The sequence below is a fragment of the Trichechus manatus genome, unplaced genomic scaffold, assembly GCF_000243295.1.
Source record: "Trichechus manatus latirostris isolate Lorelei unplaced genomic scaffold, TriManLat1.0 scaffold00051, whole genome shotgun sequence".
Classification (NCBI taxonomy): Eukaryota; Metazoa; Chordata; class Mammalia; order Sirenia; family Trichechidae; genus Trichechus; species Trichechus manatus.
The window spans coordinates 15,923,734-15,943,158 of record NW_004443987.1 but is presented as its reverse complement, the minus strand read 5'-3'; the positions used below and the strand labels follow the sequence as shown (position 1 = coordinate 15,943,158).

At 37.2% G+C, this 19,425-nt stretch overlaps 1 protein-coding gene across 1 annotated transcript; it reads left to right on the top strand.

The window, feature by feature from the left end:
• Window positions 1–8,401: 8,401 nt before the first annotated feature.
• On the top strand, window positions 8,402–9,103 carry TGIF2LX (TGFB induced factor homeobox 2 like X-linked). The gene has a single exon (XM_004377556.1). The coding sequence runs from the start codon at window positions 8,402–8,404 to the stop codon at window positions 9,101–9,103; it is 702 nt and encodes a 233-aa protein (XP_004377613.1).
• Window positions 9,104–19,425: the final 10,322 nt, after the last annotated feature.

Here is a 19,425-nt window from a genome sequence, read left to right as displayed (position 1 = left end):
ACTTGAAGCACTTACTGATGAAGATCAAAGACCTCAGCATGGATTACACCTCAACATAAAGAAAACAAAAATCCTCACAACTGGACTAATAAGCAACATCATGATAAATGGAGAAAAGATTGAAGTTGTCAAGGATCTCATTTTACTTCTATCCACAATCAACACCCATGGAGGCAGCAATCAAGAAATCAAAAGACACATTTCATTGGGCAAATCTGCTGCAAAATACCTCTTTAAAGTGTTGAAAAGCCAAGATGTCATCTTGAAGACTAAGGTGCGCCTCACCCAAGCCATGGTGTTTTCAATTGCCTCATATGCATGCGAAAGAAGACCAAAGAAGAATTGTTGCCTTTGAATTGTGGTTTTGGTGAAGAATGTTGAATATACCATGGACTGCCAAAACAATGAACAAATCTGTCTTGGAAGAAGTATAACCAGAATGCTCCTGAGAAGCAAAGATGGGGTGACTATGACTCACATATTTTGGACATGTTATCAGCAGGGATCAGTCCCTGGAGAAGATAAAGTAGAGGGTCAGTGAAAAAGAGGAAGACCCTCAATGAGATGGACAGACACAGTGGATGCAACAATGGGCTTAAGCATAAAAATGATTGTTGTATTATACATAGGGTCACTATGAGTCAGAACCCACTCGAGGGCACCTAACAACAACAGAAGAAATTAAAGCTTCTGTACTTACAATTAAAAAAAGGAAAAAAAAATACAAAACTAAATATAGTCCAACTCCTGGCCATGTTAAAATAAACCCTCACACTAAAGGCTTATTTACCTCAGTACCTTCTACTTGATAAAACATGCAGAATTTCAACAAAAATATCACAATGTATGCTCAAAGGCAAGAAAAAACAGATTCCGAACAAACAAAATAAATATCAGAACCAGATTAATATATGTCAAAGAAACTGAAATTACAGAGAAGGAATTTAAAATAACCATAATTAATATGTCTGGGGCTATAATGGAACGAATAAACATCATGCAAGATAGATAATGTCAGAAGACAACTGGAAATTCCAAGAACGAATCAAAAGGAAATGCAAAAAATCAAACCACACTAACAGAAATGAAAAATGTTTTCCATGCTCTCATCAGAAGAGTCAAAACAGCTGATGTTTAAACTCAAAAATCTAAAATTCCAACTTAATAGAGAAGGAAGCAGAATTAAAGCCAAATGAAAGCAGAAGAAAAGTAATAACAATTACAACAGAAATTAATGAAAGTGAGAACAGGGAAACAATAGAGAACATCAATGAAACCAAAAGCTTTTTCTTTTATAAGATCAATAAAATTGATAATCCTCTCTCCAGGCTCACCAAGAAAAAAACAGAAAAGATACAAATTTGCAATATGAAAGCTCAAGGAGAGGTCATCAATACTAACCTCATGGACATTAAGAAAATAAAGTTTATAAGGAAAGATAAAAGATATACAATAGGTGTGGTAATTAATTTTATGAATCAACTTCATTAGACTATGATGCATAGTTGTTTGGTGAAACACTAGTGTAGAAGTATTTACAGGTGATTAAATAATTTGGACTTAATTAAAGTAGATTACATGCCATAAGAGAATAAAAACTGAATACTAAGAACAACCTTATGCTTACAAATTAAACAATTTACATAAAATGTACCAATTCCTTGAAAGACACAATCATAAATCAAGTAAAGAAACAGATAATCTGAATAGGAAATTTAATCAACAATTAATAACCTTGCAAAAAAAGTTCCAGATGCTTTTACTGGTATATTCTACCAAACATATAAAGAAGAAATGATACAAATTCTCCACAATTTCTCTCAGAAAATATAAGTAGAAACAACAATTCCCAACTAATTCTTTTAATGCCAGCATTACAGAATTTGTACTCAAATAATGCACACCTTCTACATTTGTTTGCCAACTGTGCCCTCCCCTGCGAGATATTTTCATACATGCTGCTATGCCAATTTTGTTTACATGTTGCTGTAAAAACTAGGATAACACACTTACAAAAATATCTCATGGGGGGAGGGCACAGTTGACTAAAAAATAGAAGATGCTGTGTTATTTGCATAAAATATGGTAACTAGGCCAAACAAAGACATTATAAGAGAGGAAAAGTATTGATAAAAGTCTATTGTTTTCCTAGATAACAGCAATGAATAATTGGAATATAAAATTTAAAAAAAATCAATATCATAATATCATCTAAAAAATTAAATAATTTGGAATAAATCTAACAAAATTCATCCAGGAACTACATGAATGAAATGAAAAAAAAATTTTTTGATTAAAAAATCAAAGAAAAAAATTAAAATGGAGATATATTCCATGTTCATGTATCAGAAGACTCAAATGTTGCTAAAATGTCAAATCTTTCCAACTTATAGATTCAATAAAATCTCAATCAAAATCCCAGCAAGCTATTTTGCAGATACAGACAAACTGATTCTAAAGTTTATAAGGAAAGACAAAAGATCTACAATAGGTGTGATAATTAATTTTATGTATCAACTTCACTAGGCTATGATGCACAGTTGTTTGATGCAACACTAGTGTAAAAGTATTTACAGGTGATTTTTAAATCATTTGACCTTCATTAAAGCAGATTACATGCCATAATGTAGGTGGCCTTATCCAATCAGTTGAAGGCCTTAAGAGTTCTGAGTTTTCCTCAAGAGGTATTCTGTCTCCACATATAAGTAGATATTTTGCCAGAACACCCGCACTCTTCACTCTTCCTGACCTGTGGATTTGGGGACACAATACTGCAAGAATCTCCAAACTGTAGCATGACCTACAAACTTCTACTCACCAGTCCCCCCACCCACCCACTCACAATCATGTGAGCCAGCAGAAGTCCCCAGCCTGTTGTCTGACCTATGGATTTTGGGCATCCTAGCCCCCAACAATCACATGGACCAATTCCTTGAAGTAAAATCTCTCTCTCTCTCTTTCTCCGGATATATGTGTGTGTGTGCGTGTGTGTGTATATCTATGTATATATACACATATATATGCATATGTATGTATATATATATATATATATATAGCACTAAAATAGGAAGACTAAAGAATAACTGATGCACTTGAATTATGGTGTTGGTGACGAATACTGAGTATACTGTGGACTTCCAAAAGAAGGAACAACTCTGTCTTGAAAGAATTACAGCCAGAATGCACCTTAGAAAGAGGATGGGGAGACTCTGTCTCATGTACTTTGGACATGTTATCAGGAGGGACCAGTCCCTGGAGAAGGACATCAAACTTGGTAAAGTAGAGAGTCAGTGAAAAAGAGGAAGACATTCAATGAGATGGATTGACACAATGGCTGCAACAACAGGCTTAAACAAAGCAAAGATTGTGAGGATTGCACAGGACTGGGCTGTGTTTTGTTCAGTTGTATGTAGGGTTGCTATGAGTTAGAACAAAATCATTAGCACCTGACAACAATAACAGTCACTGATCATGTTTTCTAAAGAACCTTAAAACATTTTGGTACCGAGAGTGGTGAACAGAATCTTAAGGATGAGTTTTCTGAATTGGTTTTGGGATTTCTGGAATTGGTTCTCAAATAAGGTTAAATTTAAAGGCAATAATTACTCTATTTCCATAAGAAAAGAGTGCACTGGTAGTCCATCGCAGCATGATGTGGCAATGTTGTTGTTAGGTGCCCTTAAGTCAGTTCTGAATCATAGCGACCCTATGTACAACAGGACGAAACACTGTCTGGTCCTGTGCCATCCTCACAATCGTTTCTTTGTTTAAGCCCATTGTTGCAGTCACTGTGTCAATCCATCTGGTTGAGGGTCTTATTCTTTTTCACTGACCCTCTACTTTACCAAGCATGATGTCCTTCTCCAGAGACTGATCCCTCCTAATAACATGTCCAAAGTACGTGAGATGTAGCCTTGCCAACCTTGCTTCTAAGAAGTACTCTGGTTGTACTTCTTCCAAGTCAGATTTGTTCATTTTTTTGGTAGCCCCTGCTATATTCAACATTCTTCGCCAAAACCACAATTCAAAGGCATCCATTCTTCTTTGGTCTTCTTTATTCATCGTCCAGCTTTAACATGCATATGAGGCAACTTTAAGACTATGACTTGGGTCAGGCACACCTTAGTCTTCAAGGTGACATCTTTGCTTTTCAACCCTTTAAAGAGGTAGTTTGCAGCAGATTTGCCCAATGAAATGTGTCTTCTGAATTCCTGACTGCTTCTTCCATGGGTGTTGATTGTGGATCCAAGTAACATGAAATCCTTGATAACTTCAATATTTTCTCTGTTTATCATGATGTTGTTTATTGGTCCAGTTGTGAGGATTTTTGTGTTTTTTATGTTGAGGTGTAATCCATACTGAAGGCTGTGGTCTTTGATCTTCATCAGTAAGTGCTTCAGGTCCTCTTCACTTTCAGCAAGCAAGGTTGTCATCTGCGTAACACAGGTTGTTAATGAGTCTTCTTCCAATCCTGATGCTGCATTCTTCATACAGTCCATCTTTTCGGATTATTTGCTCAGCATATAGATTGAATAAGTATGGTGAAAAGACACAACCCTGATGCACACCTTTCCTGACTTTAAACCACACAGTATCACCTTGTTATCTTTGAATGATTGCCTCTTGATCTATGTACAGGTTCCTCATGAGCACAATTAAGTGTTCTGGAATTCCCATTCTTTGAAATATTATCTATAATTTGTTATGATCCATACAGTTGAATGGCTTTGTATAGTCAATAAAACACAGGTAAACATTTTTTGGTATTCTTTGCTTTCAGCCAGGATCCACTGGACATCAGCAATGAGATCCCTGGTTCCCCGTTCTCTTCTTAATCCAGTTTAAATTTCTGGCAGTTCCTTGTCCATCTACTGCTGCAGCCACTTTTGAAAGATCTTCAACAAAATTTTACTTGTGTGTGATATTAATGATATTGTTCGATAATTTTTGCATTTTGTTGGATCACCTTTCTTGGCAATAGGCACAAATATGGATCTCTTCCAGTCAGTTGGCCAGGTAGCTGTCTTCCAAATTTCTTGGCATAGACGAGTGAGCACTTCCAGTGCTGCATTCATTTGTTGAAACATCTCATTTGGTATTCCATCAATTCCTGGAGCATTGTTTTTTGCCAATGCTTCCTGCATCATCCTTCAATATTGCAGCTTGAGGCTTGAATTTATTCTTCAGTTCTTTCAGCTTGAGAAATGCAAAATATCACCATTGGACACTCCTAATCAAATACTTACGTTGTGCATGGGGTCATTATGAGTCGGAACTGACTAGACAGCACCTAACAACAACAACAACATGTTTATCAGAAATTGATTTTGAATTCAGTAAAATACTCAATCTCCTTCAAGATAATGTTTTTTTTTTGATCCATAAATATGGGGAATTATGTAAATATATATGTTAATGTTAGGTCATACTTGTATTACTGGATTGAAGTCTATCTGGTTAGGTGCATTAGTTTTTATGCGAATCTGAATTAGCAATAATTTATGATTTTATAAATGAATATGGTATGATATTTTTTCATGCTTTGTGAGATTTTCACATTAGTCATACTAGATTTATGGAAGAGTTGGAAAGCTTTTCCTTTATGTTTATGATATGGAAATTTTTAAATACAAAGGGAATCATTATCTCCTTGAATGGAAGAAAATCAATAATTAAGCTCTAATATTCACAGGTCTTATTAGATGGTAATCTTGTGATATTATCTTTAATTTCTTCCTTGTTCATTGGTCCATTTAATTTTTCTGAATTATATATATATATATATTAATTTCCAGCTTTTCTCTTGTCTCCTCTTATTGTCAGGCCACATTTTCCACCTTCATCTCTCCAAATTAGGGTATATTAGTTGAATTTTCCAGAACTTCCTACAGTTTCCACTCCTAACAAGCTACCATCCCTTCAGGAAGGGGAGTTTATTGTTGGCTTCCTGAATGTTCCCTCAATTTGTTTCAAAGTGTAAAATATCTGGCAGAAATTATCCAGATACTTTACAGTATAAAAAATGGTATGCACATGGCAACATTCATTATTTTTCAAAGTTTACAGAATCCCCCTCTCCTACCATCAATTCTTGTTCCTTTTCAGTTGCTGTGATGGGCTTTGGGAGTTTTTCTTTCTTTTTTTTTAATTTTTTAATTTCCTTTACACTGCTTCATTTCCTGGAATTTAGAGCATAAGGTTTTTAAACTCTGTAGGTAGACTAACACAATTTGAAGTATAGAATACTCAAATTTTTATTTAAATTGCAAGTAGATTACTAGAAACAATAAATGACAAAATGTGAAGCACTTCTGTCTTGTCATGGCCTTCCATAATTAGTGAAACAGATACATATTGTAGCATAATACCATAGTACTTCTAAATGCAATAAAGAGAAGGCACTGTTTAGAGTCACATGTAAATAAAATCATTATACTTATAAATATACAACACTAATTGTTTTCAATGAGATTCCATGGCGTTATATGTAAAAAGAAGCAATGAAGAAAAAGAAAAATTGATAGACACCATTTAGAGGTTTTGAGTTCCTTAAAATTTTTAAAGAAGTGGTTAGAAGCAATCCATCTATTTCTCAGAGATGATGTTCTTAATTCCTAACAATATATCATGGAAAATGTGAAGAAACGTAATAGAGGTTTTATTCAGTATTTTTAGTGTTATGTCTTGAAATAAAGCCATACTTTTTTTATCAAATTAAAGGGTTTCTTCCCAATTTTCGCCTACTTTCCAGATTTCTCTGAGTTCTTACAGCTCTTATTAAAAGAAAAAAAGGTCTCCAAATTTCTTGGGGATAAATCTGAAGCGCCATAATATTCTTTTTTAAATGTATTAATAGTCACAGCCTTGAAAACCGTTTGGAGCAGTTGTATTCTGCACACATGGGGTCGCCATGAGTCGGAATTGATTCGATGGAATTGATTCATACTTCAACAGGTCTCTGTAAGAGTAAATTTTAAGTCAGGAAAGTCAGCACCAGTAAGTTTACCAGCAGCAAAGGATCAACAGACAATATTCTGATGTCCAGCCTAGTGACACCAAATAAGAACTCTCAAGGGCAAAGGGCTATGGTCCTCATTAAACAAACTATGGATAATATATGATGCTTAAGATGATGACCAAGAGAAATTTCTTCTGAAACACCTCTGAATTGAATAATAAACAATACTATACAGTACCCTTGAGGAATCAGAATTGATGATTGTCCTCTCTGTGGGTTATTAAAAAAAAAATCAAACCTATGCCATCAAGTCAAATCTGACTCATAGTCGGAATGTGACCCTATAAGACAGAGTAGAACAGCCCCCTAGGGTTTCCAAGGAGCGACTGGTGGATTCGAACTGCCGACCTTTCTGCTTAGCAACCATAGCTCTTAACCACTGAGCCACCAGGGCTCCTCTGTGTGTTATAGTATTTTTGAAAGAACCAACCCTTGTTTTTAAGCTACTTAAAATGAAAATATGCAATTTCCAAATTATTTTCATCTGATTTACTCAGTGTTTTCTATGGACTTTAAGTATCAAGAAAGAGTTAAATAATCTAAGTCCATAATCATTGCTATTTCTTGAATCCTATTCTTTCAATGTTTCTAAGATACCCCTGAATATTTTACTGAAGCTTCATGGAGAATCATCACAACTGGGTATTAGAGCCAAAAGTACAGACATACAGATCATGGTGGTACTGACAAGCCATTGCGAAGTCATGCTAAAAAGCCAAAGATTTCAAGGCCGTAGAGAGGAAAAATCAAGGGTGTGGAGTCTCAAAAACAAATCTCTAGTTAAAAATTACTCTTCAGATGGGCTCTGCATATGGAAGGGAGGAGTCAGTGGACACCACCTCCACTCTGCTTTTATTGAGGTTAATAGCCAATAGATAAATTGTTTCTATTTTATGTAGATAAGCCAGTGATGCAGTTATAAGGAATAGTAGAGAGGGAAGAACATCAGAGTAAAACCAAAAAGGAAGAAAGTGAGGGGCCTATACGCAAGCCATATGTACACTAATAGGAACAAAGTTCATCAGTTAGCAGAAACTGATAACCACAGCAGAGAAAAACATCTCTGGAGAGCTAATAAACAGCTGTACTGAACTGGTGAAAATATGCACTCGTGAAAAAAAAGGAAGACCGGTGGGAAAAGGCTGAGCTAAGAAGAGTAGGGAGAGGGGCGGGGCAATGGGAGGGGCGTTGAAAGGATGTGACGTCACAGAGTCAGCTGACTCTAAACTGTTAGCGACAACGTTAACCTGACTGAGAAGCAAAAGGTGAGCTCAGAGGCCTTGGAAACCTGCGCATGTCTTCTTCGTCGGCTTTCTGAGACTTACATTAGTCTTATCTTCGCTGTCCCTGATTCTGGAGACAGTAAAGACAGGCCTCATGAACATGGAAGCCCCTGGAAAAAGCCTGCCGGAGACCCAAACTCCAGACGGAGACAACCGAATCGTGTTGAATACTAACACAAGTACAGACAAAGTTCTTGCCTCACTGGAGGGCAAGAGAAAGCGTAAAGGGTACTTGCCTCCCGAGTCCGTGAAGATCCTCCGTGACTGGCTATATGAGCACAGGTTTAAGGCCTACCCTTCAGAGGCAGAGAAGCGAATGCTGTCAGATCAGACCAATTTGTCTTTCCTGCAAATCTCTAACTGGTTCATCAACGCCCGCAGACGAGTTCTCCCAGAAATGCTTCAACAGGATGGGGACGACGTCAACCAGATCACCACGAACCAACAAAAAGGTAAGGCCACAGATGTGATTCACAGGCAGAGCACTGATCCATCTGTGCGTGCCAAGTCAGGGTCCAGCAATCGAGACACGGCACAACGCCGGCCCCCATGCCCCCTGACAATGAGCCCAAAGTCAGGGGAGAAACTTCTGGATCCAGAGTTGGCCCCAGGCCAGAAGCTGAAGGCCCAGCCAAAGAAGAAAGTCAAGATTTCCACCAGAAAACCCCTGCCTGTGTCTTCTCCCGAACCCATATCGCCAGAGGAGTACAAGGACTTCAGCAGCTTCCAGCTGCTGGTGGATGCAGCCGTACAAAAGGCCGCTGAACTGGAACTACAGAAGAAGAAAGAATCCAGTGCATGATATCCCAATGCCCCTGAAAAACCCACATAGTCTCCTGTCTACTGTGGAAGACCCATTTATGATCACACCAACTAATTTGTATTTTTACCTTTTATAGAGACTTCTTTCCTTCTAGCGTTTTATAAGAACCATTGCTAGCTATTGGGACTCAATTCTGCCCAGATATTTCAGTGTTTCCAGATGGGAGATGCTAACTTGTCAACATGATTAACACTGCAGCAAAGATCTCTATTTGTTCTGCTTCTTCCAAGATTTAAACACTTCAGACAATTAGACCAATCCATCAAGACTAGACACTGTGCTGATACTTCAGAGAAGAATGTTTTGGCCTTTCCAGCCAGGCGTTTTGGTCCCAGAACTGCTGCAGATACCAAGTCACCGCTCTTTCTTCCTTTTCTGTAATTTTCCTTGTTTATTAGCATGAATGATAGAAAAGAAAGTCTCTATAAAATATAGCTATAACAGCACTGGCCTCATTTGAATGTTGGAATTTTTGTGAAACTTTCAATTCTGTTTCCCTTTGTTCAGTTTATTCACTATTTTACTGAGCAGTTAATCTATGCATGGAGATGAATGTGAGAGTCAAAGTACAGTGAATTCATAAACATTTTACTGTAAGGGTGACCTCTCATTTGGGGGAACAGTGAAAAGTTCACAGTAGAGACAAAATTCCAGATGGTAATGTTCTGCTGTTGTTTGTTGGTTGGTTAGTTGGTTTCAGAGAGTACTTTTTAATAGCTTTAATTGTCTGCGTCAGAGGGAAAAAATAACATTAAAAAAAGTGAAACTGACCAAAAATTCCCTGAAAGAGAGAGAACCAGAGGAAAATGATTAAAAAAATAACAAACAAAAAAAAATGTGTATATGAAAAGAAGAAATAGAATCAATCCTTAACATTTTATGAGCAAAAAAGAAAGTAGATTCAGGGATGTTATTCTGTTTTGTTTTTACATTTTGAATTATTTTTTTCCTTTTAAAGTCCTTGGATTGGTGGAGGTGGGAACGTCAGAAGCTTTTGGCAGCTACCATGTGGAAATGGTCTTGTCTTAGAGAGGCAGCTCTTCTTACTGCCTCAAATACAGGGAGATTTTCAATAAGAACAAAAAGCTATTCCTCCATAAAGCTGTTATCAAGCCTCCCTGATCTTAGGGAGCTAATATTTAAGGAGCTTGTGGCTAAAAATTAGACGCTAGACTCAGTTTCTGCTCTTGCCCTGAAGTGAAATAGATCATGTTTGTTCTCTACTTCTAGGCCCCATTTTTCATATTCCTATTTAATTATTGGCAATTTTCAATACAAGATATTCTACTTTCTTTAAAAATCTTAAGAAATAACCACGGGTTATTTATTAAAATTTTGTATGAATAACCATGTTTTTAGGAAGTAAACAGGCTGACATTCCCAAACTACCCATTAAAGCACGTGTCGTCGAGTGGATTCTGACTCATAGCGACCCTATAGGACACAGTAGAACTGCCCCATAGGTTTTCCAAGGAGAGGCTGGTGGATTTGAACTGCTGACCTTTTGGTTAGCAGCCGTAGCTCTTAACCACTGCACCACCAGGGCTCCATTCCCAAACTGCTTGTTCTGAAATAGGCAAACTAAAAGTAGGAAGGCATTCAGGTTTCTAAGGTATATATGGGTTTGGGGGATTTGGAAGGGGTTTTGGTTATATCATTACTGGGGACAGCCCCTAAAGACCCAAGGAAGCACTCATACTAATTCTTTTCATGGCTCCAGCTTGGACAATTTTTTGCATATGGAAGATTCCATGGTCAACCTAGGCACTCGAGGACCCTTCCTACTACCTTGTCTTCTAACTTTTATGCTCGAGAGGTCTTGGGAAACGTCAGGCTTTGCTTTGGCTCAGTTGAAAAAGAACTGTTTTTGCAGCTTTAGGGCTGGAGTCTGAGAAAGGAAATTTCTCGTTTGGTTTTTAAAGAGAGTGGTGAAAGTGATTGCTAACCAAAAAGTTGACGTTTCGGAAACCAGCAGCGGCTGGATGGGACAAGGATGTGGCAGTCTCCTTCTGTAGAGGTTGATAGCCTTGGAAACCCTATGGGATCACTATGAATTGGAATTGACTGGACAGCAGTGGGTTTGGTTTTGGAGCCCTGGTGGCACAGTGGTTAAGAGCTCAGCTGCTAACCAGAAGGTCGGCAGTTCGAATCCACCAGTTGCTTCTTGGAAACCCTATGGGGCAGTTCTACTCTGTCCTATAGGGTTGCTATGAGTCGGAATCGACTCGACAGCAGTGGGTTATTTTTTTTTAATGGTTTAATCTCTTCTAGCTCGTCTCTATGTCTGAGTTCAGTTGGATTATTGTGGAGTGATTGTTGTAAAACCTGTTCTCAGAAGAATATGTTGGGATGACAATGGTATTCTTCCATTTCCACAGTGCCCTTTATAATATTGGATTGTATAGTATAATGGTATGCTGGGTTTCACTGCATTATGTAGGGAGAAGGTGTGAGGAGGAACTGTTCTTTGGTGTCTGCCTTGGTTTTTAGGGGCTACAAAAACGGTGAAGAAGCAGTTTTTCAGTTGAATTCAGTAAAGTACAGGAAAGAACTTTTTTGTTGTTGTTGATGTTCTTGTCAAATAAGTGTATTTCTTTACTTCTTTTAATATTAAAGGATGGCTCACTGTGGCTGTCATTTCTCCAGGCTTTAAACACTCTTCAGTTGCAGCTTCTCTATGCTTATTCTTTTCTGGGAGTGACGCTTAGAAGCTTCATTCTACTGTGCTCTGTGCAGAGAATTGGGATAATTTTCTAAAGAAACTGCATATTTTTTAAACCTAACCACCAATTCTATGTTATTTGACTTTAAGAACTATGTAAACTCTGACAAGAAAAAAAAGTCAGTTTCTAACACCATAATCTTGGAGAAATGCAAAAGGTGAAGGTAATAAGACAGCTTGATTGGGCTATTTTCTTGAGTAACATATATTTCTACCGATGTGAGAGTGAGGGAAGTAGAGAGTAGAAAGATATAGGATGCATGGGAAGTCCGTAGGGTAGTTCTAATAAGGAGTAAGGCGTTAATTGGTTACGAATGAAGTGACTCTGTTTGGTAATCCTTCTCTCTCTTCTCCCTCTGTTTTTAAAGGTGTGGAAGTGAGACTCAGCAATGTGTACTCTAAGAGTCTCATATTAAAATAATTTTTATAGAGGGCTGTCACATCGATGTATCTTAAACCTCTGGTATAGGAGCCATTTATAAGCAATTTAGGCATAAGGGAGTGTCTTCACCCCTGTATTCTTTCACACCTCTCAGGAGCATACCTTGCAAGAGCAACGGTTTTCCTTTAGCTTATTTATTTATTAAATCTAGAATGTCTTGTTCATTTATTATCACCTGAGCTAATACATGTGATGCATACAGTTGAAAGAAAAACAAGAGAGTGGGATTCTCTATATTTTATTCAGTAAAGACTAAGGCAAACAATATATTCAATCTATCTGCTAATCTCTCCAGCCAGTAAGGGCATACTTTTTGCATCATGATTAAGCCATTCCAGTTAAAATTTTTTTGTTTATATATGTTTGTTTAAAATCTGCAATAGACCTTTCAACTTCTTTAGTTCATCATGCTAAAATAAGGACATTAAGAGTAAGATAAACACTGGTTTGGCCACCAATTTTCATTATATTAGAAAGAGGTCACATCCGTTGGAGCACATTAAGAGTAAATTGATGGCAGATCAAATGATGTGGTCTTTCACATAGGAAGGAATACAATCATTTTCAATTTTGTACATAGTTATGGATGAATACTTTGTGTTTTTGGAACCTCAAGGGTTGGGACACACGGAAAATATAATCAAAACTAATTTCAACAAAATCATAAATAGCAAACCAAAATCAATGTAAAAAAAGCTAAAATTCACTGGCAGAAACCATTAAGAGTGAAATTCAGGATGCCAACCATAGCCTTTCACAATATAGTTTTGACTACTACACCTATAGGCAAAATGTCTGTAAGTCTAACCCAGAGTGGGCTTTCCTACTTTCAAAAAAAATGCAGATTTGAAATGTAATGTTTATGAATATGTTTTACACTACCTCTCTGGACCTGTTTTGAGTTCATTTTCACTTTAAATAATATTTTACTTTTATTATAGCAATTCTTACTTGCTCAATGATAGTGGCAATATTTGGGTCTTTTAAAGTTAAATTTTTTAATAAAAAAGTCAATAACAGCGAGTGACCAGTATTTTTCTACTGGATACTCTAAATGTTGCAACATGTAATTCCTTGTTATACTCATGTATAACAAATGATTGCTCTTTATGGAGTAATTATTCATGTTATATAACAAAGAGTCTCAAATATTAAAATGCTTCCCAGATATTAGTAAATGTCTTGGTTCACTATATAATCTGATGAAACATTTTATTATTCCTTGTTATTATTATTTATTATTATCCTTTTGAAAATGATAAATTTCTTTTCTTAGCTTTTAACCATATAATATAGCAAAACTTTAATGAGAAAGTGTTGAAATGAGTGCTGATTTTTATAACAGTTACCAAAAAATAAAAACACCCTGGGTGCATGCTACAGTATATTTAATATAAAGCACTTACATGAAAGTTGTCAACTCTATGACATGATGTAAACTTACACTGCTTAACCAAAAATAAAGGCATTCACAGTTTTCTGAGTTTTCACCAGTTAAGTTCTGCAAAATATACTTATGAGAACATTGAAGAATATTAATAAGAATCTAAAATTAAAATATGTTATTAAATCAGAGTAGTAAGTACAACTCTCAAGTAACTAAACTGTGAATAAAAATATATGAGGTGATCTTCATTGGCAAACTGTGCTGTCTCAAGACTGGAGCCATTGTTCACTTTAGCTGGACTAAACCAACATGTTGCAAACCCAGATAAACTCCCTGGAAAGCAGTCAGAGAACATCTTCTTTCTCTGATTATATTGAAGAAATGTATAATTCATAATTGAAATATCACTTGGATAAAATAGTAAATAAAGATTACTGTGTAAATCATTCATTTTATTGAAACATTACAGTACAATCCTTTTGAAGAATGCTAGAAAAGTGAACATTCTATATAACATATTGAGCAGTTCATTTCATAAATGGGACATTTCTCAAAAGCATGGTTATGATTTACTAACCAATAGATCTGAAATTGAGTTGGACTTTTCCTACAGAATAAGCCTTCAATGGCATTTCATACACATGGGAAAGTGTAGATAAATACAAGTATTACAAAAGAACTAGTTGAAACTTAGTATTTTAGTTGGTGTAGTCTAGTAATCTCTTTGGTTTAAAGACGTTCTTGAAAACAGCCTGGATTTCCAAGGTCTTGAAACAGGAATTTCCTGGGAACACAGTGCCATAATTCAAAGTAGTGGATTCCTACTGGTGCTAATTTAGGAATTATGGCTCCTAAAGCTTTTTATTTATTTGTTTATTTATTGTTTAAGGAGCCTATATACTACTCTGTCTACTTAAGCTCAAACATGTGCCCACTATCAGAACAGGCCTTATAAATATTAGTAGCTGCTCTCTACCCCCCAAGAAATGTCATGGCCATGTTTAGAGGCCACGTACCAACTTCTATGTGTAGTCATCACTGGACAGTCTGTGTAGCAGCTGCATAAGGCCAGCAGAATCTGTTTCACCACACTCCACATTTTTTTTATGTGCTTAGCAGTTTGTTGACTTTTTTTAAACTGTGCTTTAGGTGAAAGTTTACAGCTCAGATTAGTTTCTCGTACAAAACTTTATACACACATTGTTATGTGACCCTATTTGCAATCCCTGTTACTTGACAGAACACTCCCCCTTTCCACCCCAGGTTTTCCGTGTCCATTCAACCAGTTCCTAACCGTCTCTGCCTTTTCATCTCGCCTCCAGACAGGAGCTGCCCTTTAGTCTCTTGTATCTACTTGAACTAAGAAGCACACTCTTCACGAGTATTATTTTATGTTTTATAGTCCAGTCTAATCTTTGCCTGAAGAGTTGGCTTCAGGAATGGTTTTAATTCTGGGTTAATAGAGATTCTGAGGGCCATGTCTTCTGGGGTTCCTCTAGTCTTAGTCACACTATTAAGCCTGGTCTTTTTTTGGGAATTTGAGTTCTGCACCATACTTTTTTCCTGTCTACATTTTTTTGAAAAGTGGAAATGAAGATGTGGGGCCAATAATCATGGAAGCCAGAGTGACAAGACAAAAACAGAAAGGAGCTGGAATGAGGGAGGGTTTTCTCTCATTTCTGTCTCAGGCACTACAGGCCAAGAATTCTCTTAAATTCTAACAAGAAAAATTAGGCTGAGTAGCATATATAAGAAAGAAAAAGAAAAAAATGAATGGGCATATAAACCAAGAATACACACTAGTTAAAGAAAAAGCTGTATAAAGCTGTGAGACAAATAGGGACATGCTAAAGAGGTTTCATGGTTGTGTTTGTAATAAATTAATGAAGTAGAAAATTGCAGAATCATGAATTTAGGCCATCATAACTTTTAAAAGCCAACATGCAGGCTGGCTGAGTAGTTGGCAATACAAGAAATCACCCAGTTCTCTGGATTATTACACTTTTTCCTGAATTAAGGGTGAACCAAAACTTTTTTGATATTTCAATCTTTGCTAGTGAAAGTTATTCTGAGATATATTTGATCATTGTTCTGTATTAGTGAGTTCAAGTTAATGAGCACAAGACTGTGTATCATAATATCACAAGGTCCTCAACTGATAAATGATTTTCAAGGCATATTTGTCCAACATGCAGATGATATTGGAACTTGGACTGGATCTCAGAGTTGCCGTTTCCTTATCTATAAAATGTGAATAATGATACCCACATTTTTAGGCTGTTACCTGAATCAAATGTCCAAATATATGTGAGACAGTCTTAACATTAAGTTTTATTTTAGTAAGGGACTAATCTTTGTCTAAGAAAACACATTAAGTAGCTAGCGGCAGTGTTGAGACCCCTACCAGAACCAGGACATGGCCAAACAACAAAACATGGTCACTAAGTTTACATGAGACGAGAAACTGCTTTGTTTTGCTCCAGTAGTGAGAGAAGGGAGGAGAGTAAAGAAAAGGCACAGAAGAGAATTGGATCAAGAATGGAGGGAAACTAGTACCAGTTAGGCTTGATAGGCCTGTGAGACCCCTTATCTGTGAAGTCATCAAAGGAATTTGTAGCAATGAAAAGACTGTTCTTAACATTACAAGTTATTTGAATTGCTTCAATGTGGAATTCTTTGACATCCTCCTCTTATCCAACCACAACCACCCCTTAAAGAGTCTACTAAATGCAAAAATACTGATGTTGTGTTTGAATTGTGTGAGGTGTGCACGCAGATGTGTGAGTGTATGTAAGAGAGAGAGAATATTCAAGAATCCAAGAAGAAGACAAGTTTTACTTCAAAGTCAGTGAAGTGTGTTAATAGCACCTTCACTGTGAAAGCAGAAACTCAGATAATAAAATGCACGTAAGGTTTTAAATACTCCCTCTGGTATTTCATAAAAATCTTTGTGAAGAATTTGACTTTCTTTTTTCATGGTATATTTCTTCATTTATTTCAAACATCTTTTATCTCAGCAATATTTTGTGGTTTTCAGTGTAAAAGTTTTGCACATTGTTAAATTTATTCTTAAATATATTGGTTTTTACACTATCCTAAAGAAGATTTTTTAATTTTCTAATTATTTGCTGTTAGTATATAGAAATAGAGTTTTTTTGGTATATTAACTTTGTATCCTGTGATCTTGCTAAACTACCTTATAGTTTGAGTAGTTAAAAATATATATATATATACATTTACTTTAAATGAAGGTTTGCAGAACAAATAGTTTCTCATTAAACAGTTACTACACATATTGTTTTATGACATTGGTTAACAACCCCATGACAAGGTCCGTTCTTGGCCTTGAATTCCCTATTAACAGCTTTCCTGTCCCCTCCTGCCTTCTAGTCCTTGTCCCTGGGCTGTTGTGCCCCATTAGTCTTGTTTTGTTTTATGGCGCTGTCAAATCTTTGACTGAAGGGTAAACCTCGGGAGTGACTTCATTACTGAGCTAAAACGGTGTCCAGGAGCCATACTCGCAGGGTTTCTCCAGTCTCTGTCAGGCCAGTGAGTCTGGCCTTTTTTTATGAGTTAGAATTTTGTTCTACATTTTTCTCCAGCTCTGTCCGGGACCCTCTGTTGTGATCCCTGTCAGAGCAGTCAGTGGTGTTATCTGGGTACCATCTAATTGTAATGGACTAAGTCTGGTGGAGGCCATGGTAGTTGTAGTCCATTAGTCCTTTAGACTAATCTTTCCATTGTATCTTGTTTACTTCATTCTCTCTTGCCATCAAAGGGGTGAGACTAGTGGAGTATCTTAGATGGCTGCTCAGAGGCTTTTAAGACCACAGACGCTAGTCACCAAGGTAGAGTGTAGTACATTTTCTTTATGAACTATGTTATGCCAGTTGAGCTAGATATTCCCTGAGACCATGGTCCCCACAACCCTCCACCCAGCAATTCGGTCCCTCAGGGAGTTTGGATGTGTCTATGGAGCTTCCATGACCTTTCCTTCTACAAGTTGTGCTGGATTCCCCAGTATTGTGTACTGTCTTACCCTTCACCAAAGTTACCACTTATCTATTGTCTATTTTGTATTCCCCCACGACCCCTCCCATCCCTCATAACCATCAAAGATTGTTTTTGTGTGTAAACATTTTCATGAGGTTTTACAATAGTGGTCTCATATTTGTCCTTTTGTGATTGATTTATTTCACTCAGCATAATGTCCTCCAGTTTCATCCATGTTATGAGATCCTTCACAGATTCATCATTGTTCTTTATCATTGCATAAAACTCCATTGTGTGTGTGTATCATAGTTTGTTTCTCCATTCATCTGTTGATGGGAATCTAGGTTGTTTCCATCTTTTTGCTATTGTGAACAATGCTGTAATGAACATGGGTGTGCATATGTCTATTCATGTGGTAGCTCGTATTTCTCTAGGATATATTCCTAGGAGTGGGATTGCTGGATCGTATGGTATTTCTATTTCTAGTTTTCTAAGGAACCTCCATATGATTTTCCAAAATGATTGTATCATTTTGCATTCCCACCAGCAGTGCATAAGAGTTCTGATCTCCCCACGGCCTCTCAGATATTTGTTTTTTTGATTCGTGCCAGTAATGCCAGGGTAAGATGGTATCTCACTGTGGTTTTGATTTGCATTTCTCCAATGGCTAGTGATGGCGAGCATTTCCTAATGTGCCTGTTGGCCACTTGAGTGTCTTCTTTGGTGAAGTGTCTGTTCATTTCCTTTGCCCGTTTTTTTTTTAATTGTACTTTAGGTGAAGGTTTACAGAACAAATATTTTCTCATTAAAACAGTCAGTACACATATCGTTTTATGGCATTGTTTAACAACCCCAAGACATGTCAACATGCTCCCTTCCCGGCCTTGGAGGAACTTTTTTATTTTTTGGTGAAAATCTACACAGCCAATGATACACCATTTCAAAAATTTCCACATGTACAATTCAGTGGCATCGATGACCTTCTTCCAGTTGTGCTGCTGTTCTCACTTTAGATGAAGGTTTTCAGAACAAAATAGTTTCTCGTTAGAAAGTTAGTACACATATTGCCTATGACAATGGTTAAGAATCCCACTACATGTCAATACTGTCGTTACTGAACCTTGGGTTCCTTATCACCACTTTTCCTGTCCCCTTCTCCCTTCTACACCTTGATCCTGGACTGCTGTGCCTCATTAGTCCCATTTTGTTTTATGGGGCTGTCCGATCCACGACTGAACGGTGAACCTCAGGAGTGACTTCACCACTGAGCTAAAAGTGTGTCCGGGGGCCATACTCTCGGGGTTTCTCCAGTCTTCGTCAGGCCAGTAAGTCTGGTGTTTCTGTCTGTGTTAGAATTTTGTTCTATATCCTTCTCCAGCTCTGTCCAGAACCCTCTGTTGTGATCCCTGTCAGAGCAGTCAGTGGTGGTAGCCGGGCACCATCTAGCTGTACTGGATTCAGTCTGGTGGAGGCCTTGGTAGCTATGGTCCATTACTCCTTTGGACTAATCTTTTCCTTGTATCATGTTCTCTTCTTTCTCCCTTGCTCCCGAAGTGATGAGGCCAGTGGAACATCTTAGATGCCTGCTCACAGGTTTTAAAACTGCAGATGCTACTCACCAAAGTAGAATGTAGAACATTGTCTTCATAAACTGTGTTATGCCAATTGAGCTAGATGTTCCCCGAGACCATGGTCCCCACAGCCCTCCGACCAGCAATTCAGTCCCTCAGGGAGTTTGGATGTGTCTATGGAGCTTC

What these genes read in the sequence shown, in the direction of transcription:
- TGIF2LX (XM_004377556.1), top strand. Translation starts at nt 8,402, where the DNA reads ATGGAAGCCCCTGGAAAAAGCCTGCCGGAGACCCAAACTCCAGACGGA.